This window comes from Sphaerodactylus townsendi, linkage group LG12 (assembly GCF_021028975.2).
Source record: "Sphaerodactylus townsendi isolate TG3544 linkage group LG12, MPM_Stown_v2.3, whole genome shotgun sequence".
Classification (NCBI taxonomy): domain Eukaryota; kingdom Metazoa; phylum Chordata; class Lepidosauria; order Squamata; family Sphaerodactylidae; genus Sphaerodactylus; species Sphaerodactylus townsendi.
In genome coordinates this window covers 31798713-31814683 of record NC_059436.1, presented here as the reverse complement: position 1 = coordinate 31814683, position 15971 = coordinate 31798713, and the positions used below count along the sequence as shown (strand labels likewise).

The following is a 15971-nucleotide window of genomic DNA, read 5'->3' as shown; positions in this document are numbered from 1 at the left end:
GCCGAGGCGACCGGAGTTTGTGGTGTCTTTATCGTCATCTGCCCGCGACGCGAGTTCACGCAGATTGAGGAGGGCCCGCGGCAGTCAAAGGCGCAGGAGAAGTAGGCGACCGTGGCGCCTGTCCCTCCGTCCTAGGTCGTCATGTCCTTGGGGCCGGTACTCTGTGGAGTTCGGAGCCGCTCGGGGCTGAGTGCTCTGCGAGCGGTGAGGCGAGGCGGGTGGGCCTAGGAGTGTGTTTGTGTGTGCCTGGTTGTGTTTCAAATAACTCTGCATTTGGCTTGTTTTCCTCTGAACATCTGGATGTTCCAGGCGTCGTGAGGCTGTGCTTGCTCCCCTGATGCTGGGCAGTGCTAGGGTTACCAACCTCAAAGTGGAACCTGGACTTATCCTGGAATTTTTACTTCTGGATCACAGATCAGTTCCCCAAGAGGAACAGTAGTGAGACAGCAGTGGCGTAGTGGTTAAGAGCAGGTGCACTCTAATCAATTTAACCTTTAATGGCGTATAAAATTGCAAAAATATTTACAATTTAAAACATTTAAATATTGGTATTTAAAATGTTTTCCAAGAACTTAGCCACTGCCAAGGTAATCGATGGACTACAATCACTTAACAAAAAGCAAATGGTTTGGAATTTAGAGTGATTAAGCCTTGGAAGCAACAAAGGGTGGATTAAAATCATGCACAGGTTACTATGAAGATGACATTCCAGGAGGATATGAGATATGGTTTCAGGAGATCCACATCTGCAACAGCATAGTCTCTGTTGCTTGGGAATTTGGAGGTATCTCTCAGAAGTAACCGCTGATGGGAAGCTGTTGAGGCGGTGCACTCTAATCTGGAGAACCGGGTTTGATTCCGTGTTCTGTCACGACCTGTGGAGGCTTATCTGGGGAACTAGATTAGCCTGTGCATTCCAACACATGCTAGCTGGGTGACCTTGGGCTAGTCACAGTTCTTCTGAGCTCTCTCAGCTCCACCTACCTCACAGGGTGTTTGTTGTGAGGGGGGAAGGAGATTGTCAACCCCTTTGAGTTTCCTTACAGGAGAGAAAGGGGGGTATAAATCCGAACTCTTCTTCAAATGGTAGCTGCAGAGGGCAGATGGCATCACATCCTCCCTGAACTCACTTCCCTCCCCAGACGTCATCCTTATCGGGCACTACCTTCAAATCTCCCAAGAATTTCCCCAGATGAGGTTTGTCATCCTAGGTAGGGTAGACCTGTGCAGCTGTGAAGAGTTCCCAAATTATAGCCCAAAGAATTAGGCTGTTCTGCGGAACAAGGAAGTAGTTCAGAACTGTAAGTTATTACTGGTAGCGGCAGTGGTCCAAGTTAATATCCATGGATGTTAAAAATAAAGAGAGGGAAGTATTTTTCATGCTGTGGTGTTAAACCCTCACCCCCTTGTGTCCATTCTGTAGGATGCTTGGTTGACTTCATTGGGTACAGGGTTTGGCTGTTTAATAAGCTAGGTATATTTCAGAAGGCACGTGAGTTGCAAGGTGGTCTTTTTCCATGTGATTTCCTTTCCTCTCTCCTCTTTTTTTAACAGTCAGCCTGATGAAGAATTTTGAAAGAATAAAAGGATTTCCTATTGTTTTGTGACATTTTCATTGGTCTTAATAAAATATATTATGCATTTGTTGTTTTCGGAGTTGAATTTTATTCCCCCTATCCTTACTCAACCATTCTGCTTTTGGCTGTTGTGGAGTTCTAACTTATAAATGGCAATTTGCCCTCCCCCCTTACAGGATCAGATGACTCTCCAAACTTTGGTAATTTTTTCCTATATGGCTGCTTGGTGCTTTATGTTGGTGTTGGTGTTGAAAAGCATTGAAGTGGCCATAAACTTAACTAGATTTGGTCTGACTTTTTTCCTAGGCAAAGCTTCATGTTAGCAGTAATTGGAACCTGAAATATGGCTGGCTGGCCTATGTGCTGGGAGAGAGAACAACTAAGAAGTTTAATGCATTCAGCAAAGTTTTCACAGTGGATGGCAATTTACGCAGCGGCAAAGGCAAACTGGCAGAGCAGATAGCAGAAAAGCTAAGCACGTATCTTTATATAATTTTGAGTATTTCTGTAATGCTCTTGATCTCTGAGTAAAAATAACCGAGAGTTAGGTGTTTGGGGCTAAGTTAAAATGTCTAAAATCCCATAATCGAGCCCTTTGGGGTGAGGTGGCCTATAAAATCCAATCAATCAATCAATCAATCAATCAATCAGTCAATCAATCAATCAATCAATCATTCCTGCTTTCATTGCGATTTTTGTGCCAGTATTCTTCTGGCGTTTCTTAGGTATACTACTGCTGTTGGTTCTTTGTTGGAAATGTAGAATGTCTGTTAGCCCAGCGTCTGAGCAACTTTTTGATTCAGGCTGGCTTTTGGTGACTGAGGAAAGCAGGAAGTGGAGTCTCCTTTGGAGGTTTTTAAACAGAGGCTGGATGAACATATGTCGGGAATGGTTTGATTGTGCGTTCCTATATGGCAGGGGGTTGGACTTGATGGCCCTTGGGGTCTCTTCCAACTCTATGATGATATGAAGTTTACAATTATAGCATGCTATTAAATGTTAGTCAATAAATCACATGTATTTAAACTGATTAACTGTTTGAATCAGCATAAGCTTTCTTGTGGATCTGAAGAAAAAAGTACATGATCCATATGTATTAGAGTAGGTATTATTTTGGAAAGGCAACCCCACCTGTGTGTGAGATGAAGAATGTTCTTCTAAAAGAGGCATTTGCTACCAGCTGGTTTGTAAGCAGTTCTGTTAGAATAATAAGTCTTTTAAAAACAATCTGTCACCTAATTAATCTTGGGGATTTTGATTAATCGATCAAACTATTTTAAACAGTCTAATTGCTTAATCAACTAAGCATAGCATCCAAATAGCCTGGGGGCAGGGAATCTGCCTATGGAAGCAGTGCAGGGCTGTGCTGGTGAATTTATCTTCCCTAGGGCACTTACCCCAGAGGAGGGGCAAATCTGCTAGCGGGCAGCCACAGCAGCCTTGTGCCCGCTCTGCCTCTCCCAACATAGCGGGGGTGTTCTGAAGGTGTGGCCAAAGGTAAAGCCAACATTTGTTGGCTGCCATCTAGACTTTGTGGGCTGGAACACCAGGGACTTGGGTTTATGTCACCCTTTTGGGCGGTGTAAGTCCATATAGCCCAGTGGAGGGCTTTTTGGCAGCAAGAAGGCTTTCTTTTTTGCCTCCCAGTGCTGCCAAAAGCCCTCTTGGAGGTAGCAGGGTGGTGTCAAGGCAGTACTTCACTCCACCACTAGGAGTTCTTGATTGGGTTGTTAGTCTCATATAGATGAGACAATCTCTGCTCTCCCCCCCCCCCCACCCCATTTAACCTAAACATTTGATTGCTCCTTTCCAGATATGCGCTACTTCCCAGAGGCAGATATTCATTATTTAGATAAGGTTACAGTAGATGGATCAATTCTGGAATCAAAATTCAATGGCAATTGTAGCCTGGAGACATTCTACAATGATCCTAAAAATCCAAACGGAAATTCATACCGCCTTCAATACTGGTTGTACAGTAACCGCCTTTTGCAGTACGGTGATGCATTAGAACACCTCCTGGCTACAGGTAATTGATCTTGAGGTTTGTGTTTCTGAATGAATCTTAACCATGGAAGTTGGGCTTTTATTTTGGGAGAATAAATACAACAAAAATAAAAACATAACTGAAGAACTTAGCTAGTCAGTAGGCTACCAAGAGCAGCTCTCAAATATATGAATATTTGTAAGTCTAGTTTCCAGGATATCTTGTTGAAAATGTTTTTGCAAACAGAGTATTTCTTTGTTAATGATACGAAACAATTTTAGTTGGCTTATTGGAGTAAATCTACAGAAGACTGCCCTGCAAATAATTAATTTCAGTGTAATCTTCTAAATAAGACTTCTGTGTTTCTCACATGTGACTTTTTATTTGATTCTAGGACAAGGAGTAGTACTGGAACGCTCCCCCTACAGTGATTTTGTATTCTTGGATGCAATGTTTAAGCAAGGCTACATTCACAAAAGGTGTAAGTAATTTCTTTTTAGAAGAAAAGACGGGAGAATATAATACTCCTGTAAACTCAAAGCTGAAGAATTATTGGAGGTAGTATGATGCAGTATTTTGTGTTGAACATAAATCTGGGTTTGAATCCATGCTATTTCATGAAGTGTACTGTGTGATGTTAGACGAGGGAGCATAAATGATTGGCCCATCTCAAAAGTTGTGAAAGGGGAGGAAATGGGATTTTTATGTTCATGGACACAGCTCTGAGCTTATTGGAGGAAGGATGGGAAATGTGTAATTGATGGATGAGAAAGTAGGAATGGCTGGTTGTTTGTCTGTAAATTATTACCCAAGCTACCCCGTGTACATTATCTTCCGGCTTCTTTTATCAGCATTTAATCTTTCCACATATCCATTCACTGTTTGTCTGTGCCAATGCCCAGGCCTAGCCAGCCACTTATTTTTTTTCCTTTGCAATACAAACCAGAGAAATAATTTCATCAGTCTTCTGTCCATCTTACGGGATGTGTGGTACTAGAATTTCGGAAGTAGTTTCTTCTAGGCTGTCTTAATGCAGCCAGTGGAACTCAAGCAGAAGAAAATATGGGTAATGGGCTGATGTAGTTAACTCTCAGAATTGATTCAGTTAGTCAGTGAAGCATCTGGTCATTGTGGAGGATTCCTTTAAACAATATTTTTTTCTTTGTTGCTATTTCTGATGATCTCAAAAACTGAAACGGAACCAGATTTTTCTCCGATTGCGGTTGTGCTTTATCCTTCCCACCTATTGTGCGGAAGTTTTAGCAACTGCAAGGAAGTATTTCTAACTTCCCGCCCTTTTAATCTGGGCTCACTGTCCCTTTCATGATATGCATTCTACTCTGTTTTCTAGTTTTAGAGAAAGCTCTCAGAACTGGAAGGAGAGGAGAGCTCAGTAGCCCATTGCTGTGTGAAATAGTGCCTCTGTACTGAGTCTTCTGGGAAGAATGTTCACCTGATAATTGGAAAACGATCCTTGTTCACCACAGACGGATAGGTAGCCACAGCTTCTTGTGTTGACACATTTGATGTATTTGAGAGCACACCTGCAGGCACAGCATTGTCTCAACGTTTGCTTCTAAGTTGCTGCTTGTTGTTGACTCTTCCTGGCATCTGGCACTTTAATCATCTCTTTTGCTGATTCAGTTTTCCGTTGCATTTGTCTGGCTTTTTATTACAGGCGTAGAGCACTATGAGAAGACCAAGCACCTGAGCATTTGTGAGGTCTTGCCTCCTCATCTTGTCATTTATATCGACGTACCTGTCCCAGAAGTGATGAAGAGAATCGAAGAGAAAGGAGAGGTGAGTCCGCAGTAGGTTTTTGATGTGCAGCTTCATCCTCAACTTTGGTGAAGTTGGCAGACTAACGCTAAGGCAGTGAAGTGCCAGAAGATTGAAATCCTGCCGGGCTTGCCTTGCTTGGCTTTAAAGGAAACAAAATTGCTTGAGGCAACTTGAGCAGCCTGTCTGACTCTTCACCTCTCCCAGTGGCTCCAGTATTGTTGGGCTGCTCTTCCTCTGGACTAGATTTGACCTTTCTGTTATTTTTTTAGCCTTTCTGACTGAAGCCACCTCTTATAATTCTACTATTAGTATCAGTGAATCTCCTTGTGCATACTTTCAGTTCACCTAACCTGCCAGGTTTTGTTTGTAGTTCACTATTTATACTGTCCTGTTCAGCCTTACATTCCAGTGCCAGTGGTTTAGATCAGTGGTGGCGAACCTTTGGCACTCCAGATGTTATGGACTACAATTCCCATCACCCCCTGCCAGCATGGCCATGCTGGCAGGGGCTGATGGAGGTAATCCCTGCTATCTGGAGTGCCTGGGATTCGCATCACCACTAATTTGGAAATGCTGGCAAGGGCTGATAAGGTAGTAATCCTGAATATAAGGATTCACTCCTAATTCGTCATTCTAAACTTCTTAGTTGAATGCTTGATTAAGAGACCATGAGAGTAATAAATGTGCAAAACCATCATGCTGTATAAATAGCAATGGTAACTACCCCGCATACTGAGGTCTCATGCTCACTGTCAGATGAAAAGGGTATGCAGTGTTTGAAGGTGGAAAGAGTATTTCTTTCCTTCCTCCTTCCATCCTACTTGAAGTATAAAATTCACTTGTTTTGTGTGCATCTGTATGCATCTGTTGACATGACTTTGGATTCACAAAAGCATTTACTAGGATAAATTCTGCTAGATGTTAATGTTCCACTGGACTCCTGTTTAATGACGCGAGAAATGACATTTTATTGAATACCGCGATATTGTTATGCCAATAAAGGTTACTTGATTTTTTTTTACATTTTATTGTTCTCACTGGTCTACTGGTACCTTTTAAGATGAAGGTGGAGGAAGTGTTCATTCTGTCCCTGCTATGGACTGTAAAGGCTCAGTTTGTCTTTTTTAATGTAACGCTGATAGATATGAGCTGTAAACAGAGGGCTTGAACATTTTTGTCACAGTCAATAGTTTGAATACCTTTGTTTTCTTTTTAGCCATATGAAAAAAAGGTGTCATCTGCTTATCTTCAGAGCATTGAAGACAGCTATAAGAAATCTTTTCTGCCAGAAATCAGGTTAGTTACCTTTTGGATAGAATTGTGCATTCATTAATGATGCCTTTGGCACTGTGTTGACTATTCTTGATGTATTTAAACCATTCCCCTTGTGACTTTTGATTGACCCCTGTTCATCTTCTGAGTTTCAAGCCCTCTGTTTTTATGAAAGAAAGCGTCTCCTCTATTAGCGATGTAAGAATTTTTGTAGGTTGTGAAAAATTAATGCTAAATTGCAAAGAGTTTCTAGAATCAAGGAAAGTTCTTGGAGTCAGACTGAGAGGGCATAGTTGTCTTGGTATGGGGAAGGATTATTCACAGCAGAGTGAATCTGAAATAGTCTATCGAGATAAAATGTTACTATCTTAATATTTGCTAGAATATTTTCTAAAGCCGCTTTGGGGGATGGGAAGGAGGCAAAAATCCTGCATTCCCTTTTCACCACTGAGCATGTTGTCAAAATGTGGCACATCCATGTGGGAAGGTGGCTGAGATAGGCCCAGAGCTTTAACGTAACTCTCTTCTATAACCACAGGAGGATCAGGATTTACATTTTGTAGTAACCATTCCTGGTGATTTTAGATTAATGGTTGCATTTTCTGTATCCAGGGATTTGACGTTTAGACTTTTTATTTCCAGTGAGACCTCTGAGGTTTTGCAGTATACAGCCAGTGAGGCTGAGGAAGTGGATATAGTAAGTATGACTGGTGTATTTTTTTCTGTGTCCTGAACTTCCTCTGGCAGGCGGGTTCACTGTGGTGTGTTTTTGTTTTTTGCTGATCTCTGCTCCCTTAAATCTTATTATTATTATAAATTTGATTTAATAAACCGCTCTCCCTCGGAGGGCTCAGAGCAGTATACAAGCCAATAAATAACAAAATACAGAGAAACATCAAATAACATCATTAAAATACATACAACCAATAAAATAAAATCAGTAGCAGTGATACAAACCGCCCACAATTTGGTGGATGGCGTCCGGTCCTACGCCCGGGAGGGGACTGGCAAATTGCCGAAAAAGAAAAGACAGATGGTATATAGCAGTGATGGTGAACCTTTTTAAGACTGAGTGCCCAAATTGCAACCCAAACCCCAGTTATTTATCGCAAAGTCCCAACCCGGCAATTTAACCTGAATTCTGAGGTTTTAGTTTAGAAAAACTGGTTGGCTCCCTCTTCCTCTGCCCCACCTGCTCGAGCAGGGGCCAGCCTGCTCTAGCCTTCAGCAAGTCCTGTGTGCACCCCTCTGTGGCTCTCTAGCATCTCTGCGTCCTCTGCGCCCCCCCTCCCGGCAGAAGTCACCCGGAGCATAGGCACCAGGCCCGCCAGCCAAGTCCTCCCTGGTCACCATGGTGCGCACATGTCGTGCTCAGTGGCCCAGGCCAGTCTAGATGTGTGGGGTGTGTGTGTGTGATTTTCTGCCCCCCCACATGATGAACTCTGTGTGTGCGTGCCCACAGAGACGGCTCCGAGTGCCGCCACTGGCACCTGTGCCACAAGTTCGCCATCACTGGTATATAGGGCAACAGGAAGGGACAGTAACTCAGTGGCGAGCCCCCCCCCCCCCCCCCAAAAAAAGCCTGGTGGAACAGCTCAGTTTTGCAGGCCCTATGGAACTCTCCAAGGTCCTGCAGGGCCCTGACAGCTGGAGAAAGAGTGTTCCACCAGGCAGGGGCCAGAGCTGTAAAAGCCCTGGCCCTGGTGGAGGACAGCCACATCACAGAGGGGCAGGGGGTCACCAACAAATTCACCTCCGCTGAACAGAGGGTTTGATTAAATATCTTAATTATTTAAGTGCACCTGTTTGGCTTGGAATTTTTTCTTTGGTTAATAGAATGGGCTTGTGTGTTTGAGCATATAGCTGGTGTTTTCATCCTGGTTCAAGAAGGGCAACATTGACTAGGGATAGGTTAAAAAAACTATGGCCCCTTCCGCACACACAGAATAATGCGTTTTCAAGTCACTTTCACAACTGTTTGCAAGTGGATTTTGCTATTCCGCACAGCTTCAAAGAGCATTGAAAGCAGTTTGAACGTGCATTATTCTGCATGTGCGGAAGGAGCCTAAGACTGCAATGATTGTTGGAAAGAAGTGATCTTGAAAGCTGAAGTTAAAGGATCTCAGACTAGCAAAAGGAAAGCTGGGAGGGGGTAGCCCAGGATAGGGGGAGAGCAGGCAGCAGAGATTAACCATCTAATTATTTCTGGAAGAAGTGGGTGACTTCTCTGTACCCCAAATAAGATTTTTTTGGTACAGTTTCAGTAAAAGATATGCTTAGTGTTCAAAGACAGTTAAGATAAACTTGTGAGGGGTTTTTAAAGGGTGCTTCTGAAGACCTCGATTCTTCTGTTCTTCAGGAGGGAGCTACATAAATTGGAAAGTGAATGACAATAATTTGTCCTATCAGTAAAACTTTTGTTTGGGAGGAAAAGGATTTTCCTGTGCAGCAAGGTGAGGAAAGGACCTGTCGCTCGGCAGGTTTTGTAAATATGAAGACCCAGGTTCAGTCTTTGGTATCTCTCTTCAAAAGACTCTTGTCACGTAGCAAAAAAATGGGAAAGACCTTTTTCTGTCTGAAATGTAGGAAAGCTGCTGCAAGTCAGAGTGGACAGTATTGAGTAAGATAACCCCAACTGTCTAACTTAATGTAAGGTATGTTCATATATTTGTATATATGAGAAATGTATGATTTCACATTTTATCCCAAACTCCTTCTGAGGAGATATTAGCGGTTCATGTGACTTCTTTCCCAGGACTATATTATCCATAAGGCTGATTAAGTCGAAGCCTAGGTGCCCTGCAGAGACTAGGGGCCTGTCAATTATTTTTTACTGAGGCACTGTTGCCAGCACCCTAGGGGATATGCTAAATGACTGTGGCTTAGAGCAGATGGTTGTGGAACCAACCAGGGGAGAGGTGATCCTAGATCTAATTCTATGTGGGACCCAGGACCTGGTGCAGGAAGTCAGTGTTGTTGAGCCGATAGGGAACAGCGACCACAATGCTGTCAGATTCAGTATCTCAGCATGCGAACAAGTGGCAACTACTAATGTAGTTACATTCGCCTTCAGAAAGGGAAATTTCTCAAAGATGAGGGGGATAGTGCGCAGGAAGCAGAAAGGGAAAATCAGGAGAGTCAAAACTGTCCAGGATGCTTGGAGGTTATTTAAAAACACAGTAATAAAAGCTCAGCTGGAATGTGTTCCACAGGTTAGAAAAGGCAGCACCCAGTCCAAAAGAAAGCCACCATGGTTAACAAGAGAGGTTGAGGAAATTATCAGAAAAAAGAAAATGTCTTTTAGAAAATGGAAGTCCAGTTTGGCTGATGAAGAATATGAGAGGGAACACAAATGGTGGCAAAAGAGAAGCAAGTTAGCTGTAAGGGAGGCAAAAAAAGATTATGAGGAACGCATGGCTGCGAACATCAAGACCAGCAACAAACAGTTCTTCAAGTACATCAAAAGCAGGAAGCCAGCAAGGGAAGCGGTAGGCCCGTTAGATGACAAAGGAACAAAGGGTGTGCTAAAAGATGACAGGGAGATTGCAGAAAAGCTGAATGAATTCTTTGCATCTGTCTTCACCCAAGAGGAGGTGAGGAAAATTCCTGCACCTGAACCAAGCTTCTTAGGAGGCGAATCCGAGGAACTAACAAAGATAGTGGTAGACAAGGAAGAAGTTCTGGCAGCCATTGATAAACTAAATGTTACCAAATCCCCTGGCCCAGATTGCATTCACCCAAGAGTTCTTAAAGAGCTCAAGCATGAAATTGCTGATCTTCTCACTTTAATATGCAACTTATCCTTGAAATCAGGCTCCATCCCTGAAGACTGGAAGATGGCCAATGTCACACCAATCTTTAAGAAAGGATCTAGGGGGGACCCGGGAAATTACAGGCCAGTCAGTTTGACATCTGTTCCTGGTAAATTAGTAGAATCTGTCATTAAAGATAAAATTATAAAACATGTAGAAAAGCAAGACCTGCTGAGAAAGAGTCAGCATGGCTTTTGCAGAGGCAAATCCTGTCTTACAAACTTACTAGAGTTCTTTGAGGATGTAAACAGGCATGTGGATAAGGGGGAACCAGTGGACATTGTCTACTTGGATTTCCAAAAGGCTTTTGACAAAGTTCCTCACCAGAGACTATTGAGAAAACTCAGCAATGAAGGAATAAGAGGGGAAGTCCTCCTATGGATTAAAAACTGGTTGAGAAACAGGAAGCAAAGAGTGGGTGTAAATGGGAAATTCTCACAATGGAGAGATGTAGGGAGTGGTGTCCCCCAAGGATCCGTATTGGGACCAGTGCTCTTTAACCTATTCATAAATGACCTGGAAGTAGGGGTGGGTAGCGTGGTGGCCAAGTTTGCAGATGATACCAAATTATGTAGGGTGGTGAGAACCACAAAGGATTGCGAGGAGCTCCAAGCGGACCTTGATAAATTAGGTGAGTGGGCTAAGAAATGGCAAATGCAGTTCAATGTAGCAAAATGCAAAGTGATGCACATAGGGGCAAAAAATCCAAACTTCACATACATGCTACAGGGGTCAGTGCTATCAGTCACAGACCAGGAAAGGGATTTGGGCGTCTTAGTTGATAGTTCCATGGGAATGTCAACTCAATGTATGGCAGCTGTGAAAAAGGCAAACTCTATGCTGGGGATAATTAGGAAAGGAATTGAGAATAAAACTGCAAAGATTGTCATGCCCTTATATAAAGCTGTGGTGCGACCGCACTTGGAGTACTGTGTTCAGTTCTGGTCGCCACATCTCAAAAAGGATATTGAAGAGATAGAAAAAGTGCAGAGAAGGGCGACGAGGATGATTGAGGGACTGCAGCACCTTCCTTATGAGGAAAGGCTGCAGCGTTTGGGACTCTTTAGTTTGGAGAGGAGACGTCTGAGGGGGGATATGATTGAAGTCTATAAAATTATGCATGGGGTAGAAAATGTTGACAGAGAGAAATTTTTCTCTCTTTCTCACAATACTAGAACCAGGGGGCATTCATTGAAAATGCTGGGGGGAAGAATTAGAACTAATAAAAGGAAACACTTCTTCACGCAACGTGTGATTGGTGTTTGGAATATGCTGCCACAGGAGGTGGTGATGGCCACTAACCTGGATAGCTTTAAAAGGGGCTTGGACAGATTTATGGAGGAGAAGTCGATTTATGGCTACCAATCTTGATCCTCTTTGATCTGAGATTGCAAATGCCTTAACAGTCCAGGTGCTCGGGAGCAACAGCCACAGAAGGCCATTGCTTTCACATCCTACATGTGAACTCCCAAAGGCACCTGGTGGGCCACTGCGAGTAGCAGAGAGCTGGACTAGATGGACTCTGGTCTGATCCAGCTGGCTTGTTCTTGTGTTCTTGTGTTCTTGTGTTCTTGTGTTCTTAGGGCTTTGGCCTTTCTGACAGGTGTTGGCTGAGCGAGCGTGCAAAGCAGCTGAGAGCAAGTTGCATGGCACACCTGTAGTCAGTTGAGGTTTGTTTAGAGTCAGTGCAGTGTTGGGAGAGGAAGCCAGAGGGCCATAGCACACTAGCATCAGGGCTGTGACATCATGCTGCCTCCTCCCTTATTACATCTCCATGAGCAATACAGTCTAATCGTGACCTTGATTGTGTGTGAGTGAGTAAAATTGTGAGTAAACTTCAGGAGACACTCTAGATCAGTGATGGCGAACCTTTTTGAGACCGAGTGCCCAAATTGCAACCCAAAACCAACTTATTTATCGCAAAGTGCCAACATGGCAATTTAACCTGAATACTGAGGTTTTAGTTTAGGGAAAACGGTTTGTTCCGCAGCGCGTGTTACTTGGGAGTAAGCTTGGTGAAGCAACCATGCAACACTTCGAATGGGTGAATCATGACCCTAGGAGGGTTTACTCAGAAGCAAGGCCAGCCTAGATATGTGTGTGTGTGTGGGGGTGATTTTCTGCTCCCCCTATATGACGAACTCTGTGCGCGTGTGCCCACAGAGAGGGCTCTGAGTGCCACCTCTGGCACCCGTGCCATAGGTTCGCCACCACTGCTCTAGATATAGGGCTATGTGCTGCAATCTAGTACCTACCGTTCTAGGGTCTGGTTGCCAGTTGTAGTGGGGTGAAACACTGAAGTGCCAAAGGGGCCCCGAAGTATCTGAAAGCTTGGGGGCCTGGCCATGGGTTAATACGACCCTGTTCCTTCCTTCAAATTTTACCTCACAGCAGCCCAGTGAACCACACAGAAATAGAATACCTATCCTGACTGGTCAATGCAGAATGATGAATATAGTTCCTAAGCAGAATTTCTGCTGAACAGTAAGCATGGGGATGTTAAATGCTTTTGTGAACACCAGTTGAACTAGACGGGAGATAGTTACTCTTTGGAGTCCTAGAATGCGCAGATTTTCTCTGGGAACCGCTGGTAGAGATAAAGCTGCATACTTAATTATATAAACTTTAGATTGGGATGTAATCAATTATTGATGTAAAAGACTGCCTGTAGACACCTTTATGTCTTCAGTCAACCAGTTTACTTTTATTATGTGTATTGTGCTAGGCTTTTGTACAGAAGAATGTAAGAGCCATGTTGGATCAGACCAAAGTTGCATTTGAGGGCAAGGATTGCTCAGTTGCTTATTTCCTTGCCAACTTGACATTCAAGTGGAATTTCTCACCATTGAATAGAATGCCTTCTACCTTTTGCACAGTCCGTTTCATGCAGGTGAACGTGATTGCATTTGTTCTAATCGCCACAGGCATAGCCTGTGCTCTTGTGAAGATAATGCGTTGTATTTCTCATAACTAGCTGTGGAAACCCATATCAAACACATTTTCTCTCTTAACAGGTCATTGAAGATATTGAAAGCCTGAAGTTTGAGAAGCAGCCTTGGGTGGATCAAAACGACGCTAGTCTTCATCACTTGAGGAAACTGTAAGGGCCTGCTATTCTATAGGACAGTGGTGGTGAACCTTTGGCACTCCAGATGTTATGGACTACAATTCCCATCAGCCCCTGGCAGCATGGCCAATTGGCCATGCTGGCAGGGGCTGATGGGAATTGTAGTCCATAACATCTGGAGTGCCAAAGGTTCACCACCACGGCTATAGGAGTTGTTCTCAAATGACTGATAGCTTAGGCAAGCTTTCCGAATTAAAATCAACCTCATCTACACATTCTAAAAATAAAAATCCAAGGTGCCCACCTTCTGTATTCTTACGCTTTGGAAGGTGGCAAGCTCAGATAAATGACTTCTTTAGAGACTCAGTGGGCATCCTTCTTAGTAGGCAACTCATCTTTCTCTGCATTTGTTGCAAATCTCTGTTCTTGGGTTTATAGTTGAAACATGACCCTGCACCGATTAAATTTAGGCTTGGTGAACAAGAATAGGCTGCTAGGGTGGGTAGGCTGCGATATTTGGGGCAGATGCTTATGTGATCTATAGCGTTTAATACAAAGAGGCAAAAGAAGTTGCTGTTATGCACCCTTCTAGATTTGCTTAAGAATTATTAGAACTGATTTGCTGAACATCCAACTAGCCCAACATTCTGAACCCAGCCAGATGACGGCGGGCAGCAAAGAAACTGAGCGTGGCGGCAACTTGTAGCCCTCCTATTTGGGTTGCCCCTGTTTTGAAGTACATGCTGCTCCCATTGCCGGAGGATAAGGCAGCTATCATGCCTAACACCTATATTCACTTATTAGACACTCCACATCCCCCCCCCCCCCCCCCCAACGAATGTGACAATATCAGGCCTCCAGGAAGAGCTGACTCTTGGGAGAGCAGGTGACTTGCAGCTAGCTGTAAAATCCATTGGAGGATTCGAAGTGAGGATTATAATTGGCCTGCTTTTCCTCTTGCTGGCTGCCCTATTTTGCAGTGATTTTTAGCAATCCGTTGTGCTCATGGAGGGGAAGGCATGTGGCACCTTTCCCCCCAACACACACTTCTCTTACTGCAGGGAAAATGTTCTCTCTTGAATGTCTGAAACTGCTGTAAGCTTTCTCTGGATAAATGGGATAACCAGGTTTTCCTCCCTTCTCCTTCAGTGTAGAGAACAAGACGTTATTGATGCGTCCTACAAACATTCCGTCATATATTCCGGAAATCACAGTAGGAGGCCATGAGTTTGACAAACTGTATTACCAATACAAGGATGTAAGTCAACCCTTTCAGATGGTGTTTCTACCAAAGATCGGCTCATGATATGAAACTGTTACTCAGGCTTAATTTAAACATGGCACGTGTACAGCAAAAAGTGCTTCCCTATGGGATTTTGTGCTTGCAGAACTCATGAGTTGGGCTGCCACCTGTGCACAGCAGCTATGCTGTGAGTTGCAAAGTCCTGCAGGAGAATGCTTTTGCTTTGCCAGAATCGCATTTCACTTGGGGCTTAATCCAGTCACAGCAGGGAAGATTTGCATGTGACCAGTCTGCAGTGCCCACTCAGTGTCTGCCGTATGATTCTGTTCTGAGCCCCTCCCTGATGGAGCTCTGTGGGGACAAAAGGTGCCTTTGATCTACACATCATGGGATGTCCTTTCTTTTCTCTGCAGCTTCCAGGCCGCAAATACGCTGCTGGTTATAATGCTGACGTGGGAGACAAGTGGATTTGGCTGAAATAAAACTCCCGGGGAGAAGTGGAAGTGTTCAGTTGGCCACTGAACTAGGATTATGACAGCGATGATGAAGCTCCTATTAGTCATCCAGCCCTTTCTACCTGCGCAGGGTAATTGACGCACAAGAAGATCCCAGGGTGTAGATTTACCTTGTTGCAAAAAGTGCATCCTTCCCAAGGCTGTTCTGAAATGCATCTCACTAGGAAGACTTAAGTAGCTTATGCGGCAGGTAGGCTTGATGATTTAAAATGGGATCTCATCATTGAAACTTTGGCTTAACGTGTCCTAAGAATTTGACTGGCTGTTGGTAAAATAAAACCCTTGGCTGGAATCACTTTTTAAAGTGGGCATTTTTTTTGTAGCCACCTGATTGGCATAATTAGGCTCTCGCAAATGACTGCGATTCAATCCAGATCCTTCTTGGCCTGTACCAGGAGCCCAAAGCCCCGACCTGGATGCAGAATAGGCTGACCTGAAAGCTGGGCAGCCAGTTTGGTTGCAGAGGTTACACTTAACCCACAGGTGTCAAACTCACAGCCCTATAGCTGTTATGGACTACAGTTCCCATCATCCCCTGCCAGCATGATGCTGAACTGCTTTGTGGCAGGGCGAGAGACGAATGGACCGATCCTAAAGTCATTGCTGCTGAAAGAGGCTTCGCCATTAGGAATCAGCCGATCTTCATAATTGCTTCAACAGAGTGTGAGCAAATTGCCTGCTCCGCTTGTTTGAGTGGTGGTCTAACCCTTGGAAAA

General features: G+C 43.9%; 1 protein-coding gene across 1 annotated transcript; it reads left to right on the top strand.

Annotated features, from left to right (window-relative positions):
• The first annotated feature begins 16 nt into the window (after nt 1–16).
• On the top strand, nt 17–15547 carry NDUFA10 (NADH:ubiquinone oxidoreductase subunit A10). Its single transcript, XM_048512049.1, has 10 exons — nt 17–204; nt 1884–2052; nt 3391–3606; nt 3959–4045; nt 5243–5364; nt 6563–6642; nt 7261–7315; nt 13445–13530; nt 14647–14755; nt 15154–15547. The coding sequence occupies exons 1-10, from the start codon at nt 142–144 to the stop codon at nt 15220–15222; spliced, it is 1056 nt and encodes a 351-aa protein (XP_048368006.1). The 5' UTR covers nt 17–141; the 3' UTR covers nt 15223–15547.
• The last annotated feature ends 424 nt before the right edge of the window (nt 15548–15971 follow it).

Bases quoted from the DNA above. Each gene is read 5' to 3' on its own strand.
- NDUFA10 (XM_048512049.1), top strand. From the start codon at position 142: ATGTCCTTGGGGCCGGTACTCTGTGGAGTTCGGAGCCGCTCGGGGCTG. The intron at 3,607-3,958 runs GTAATTGATCTT...ATTTGATTCTAG, and splicing joins AGAACACCTCCTGGCTACAG to GACAAGGAGTAGTACTGGAA. The intron at 4,046-5,242 runs GTAAGTAATTTC...TTTTTATTACAG, and splicing joins AGGCTACATTCACAAAAGGT to GCGTAGAGCACTATGAGAAG.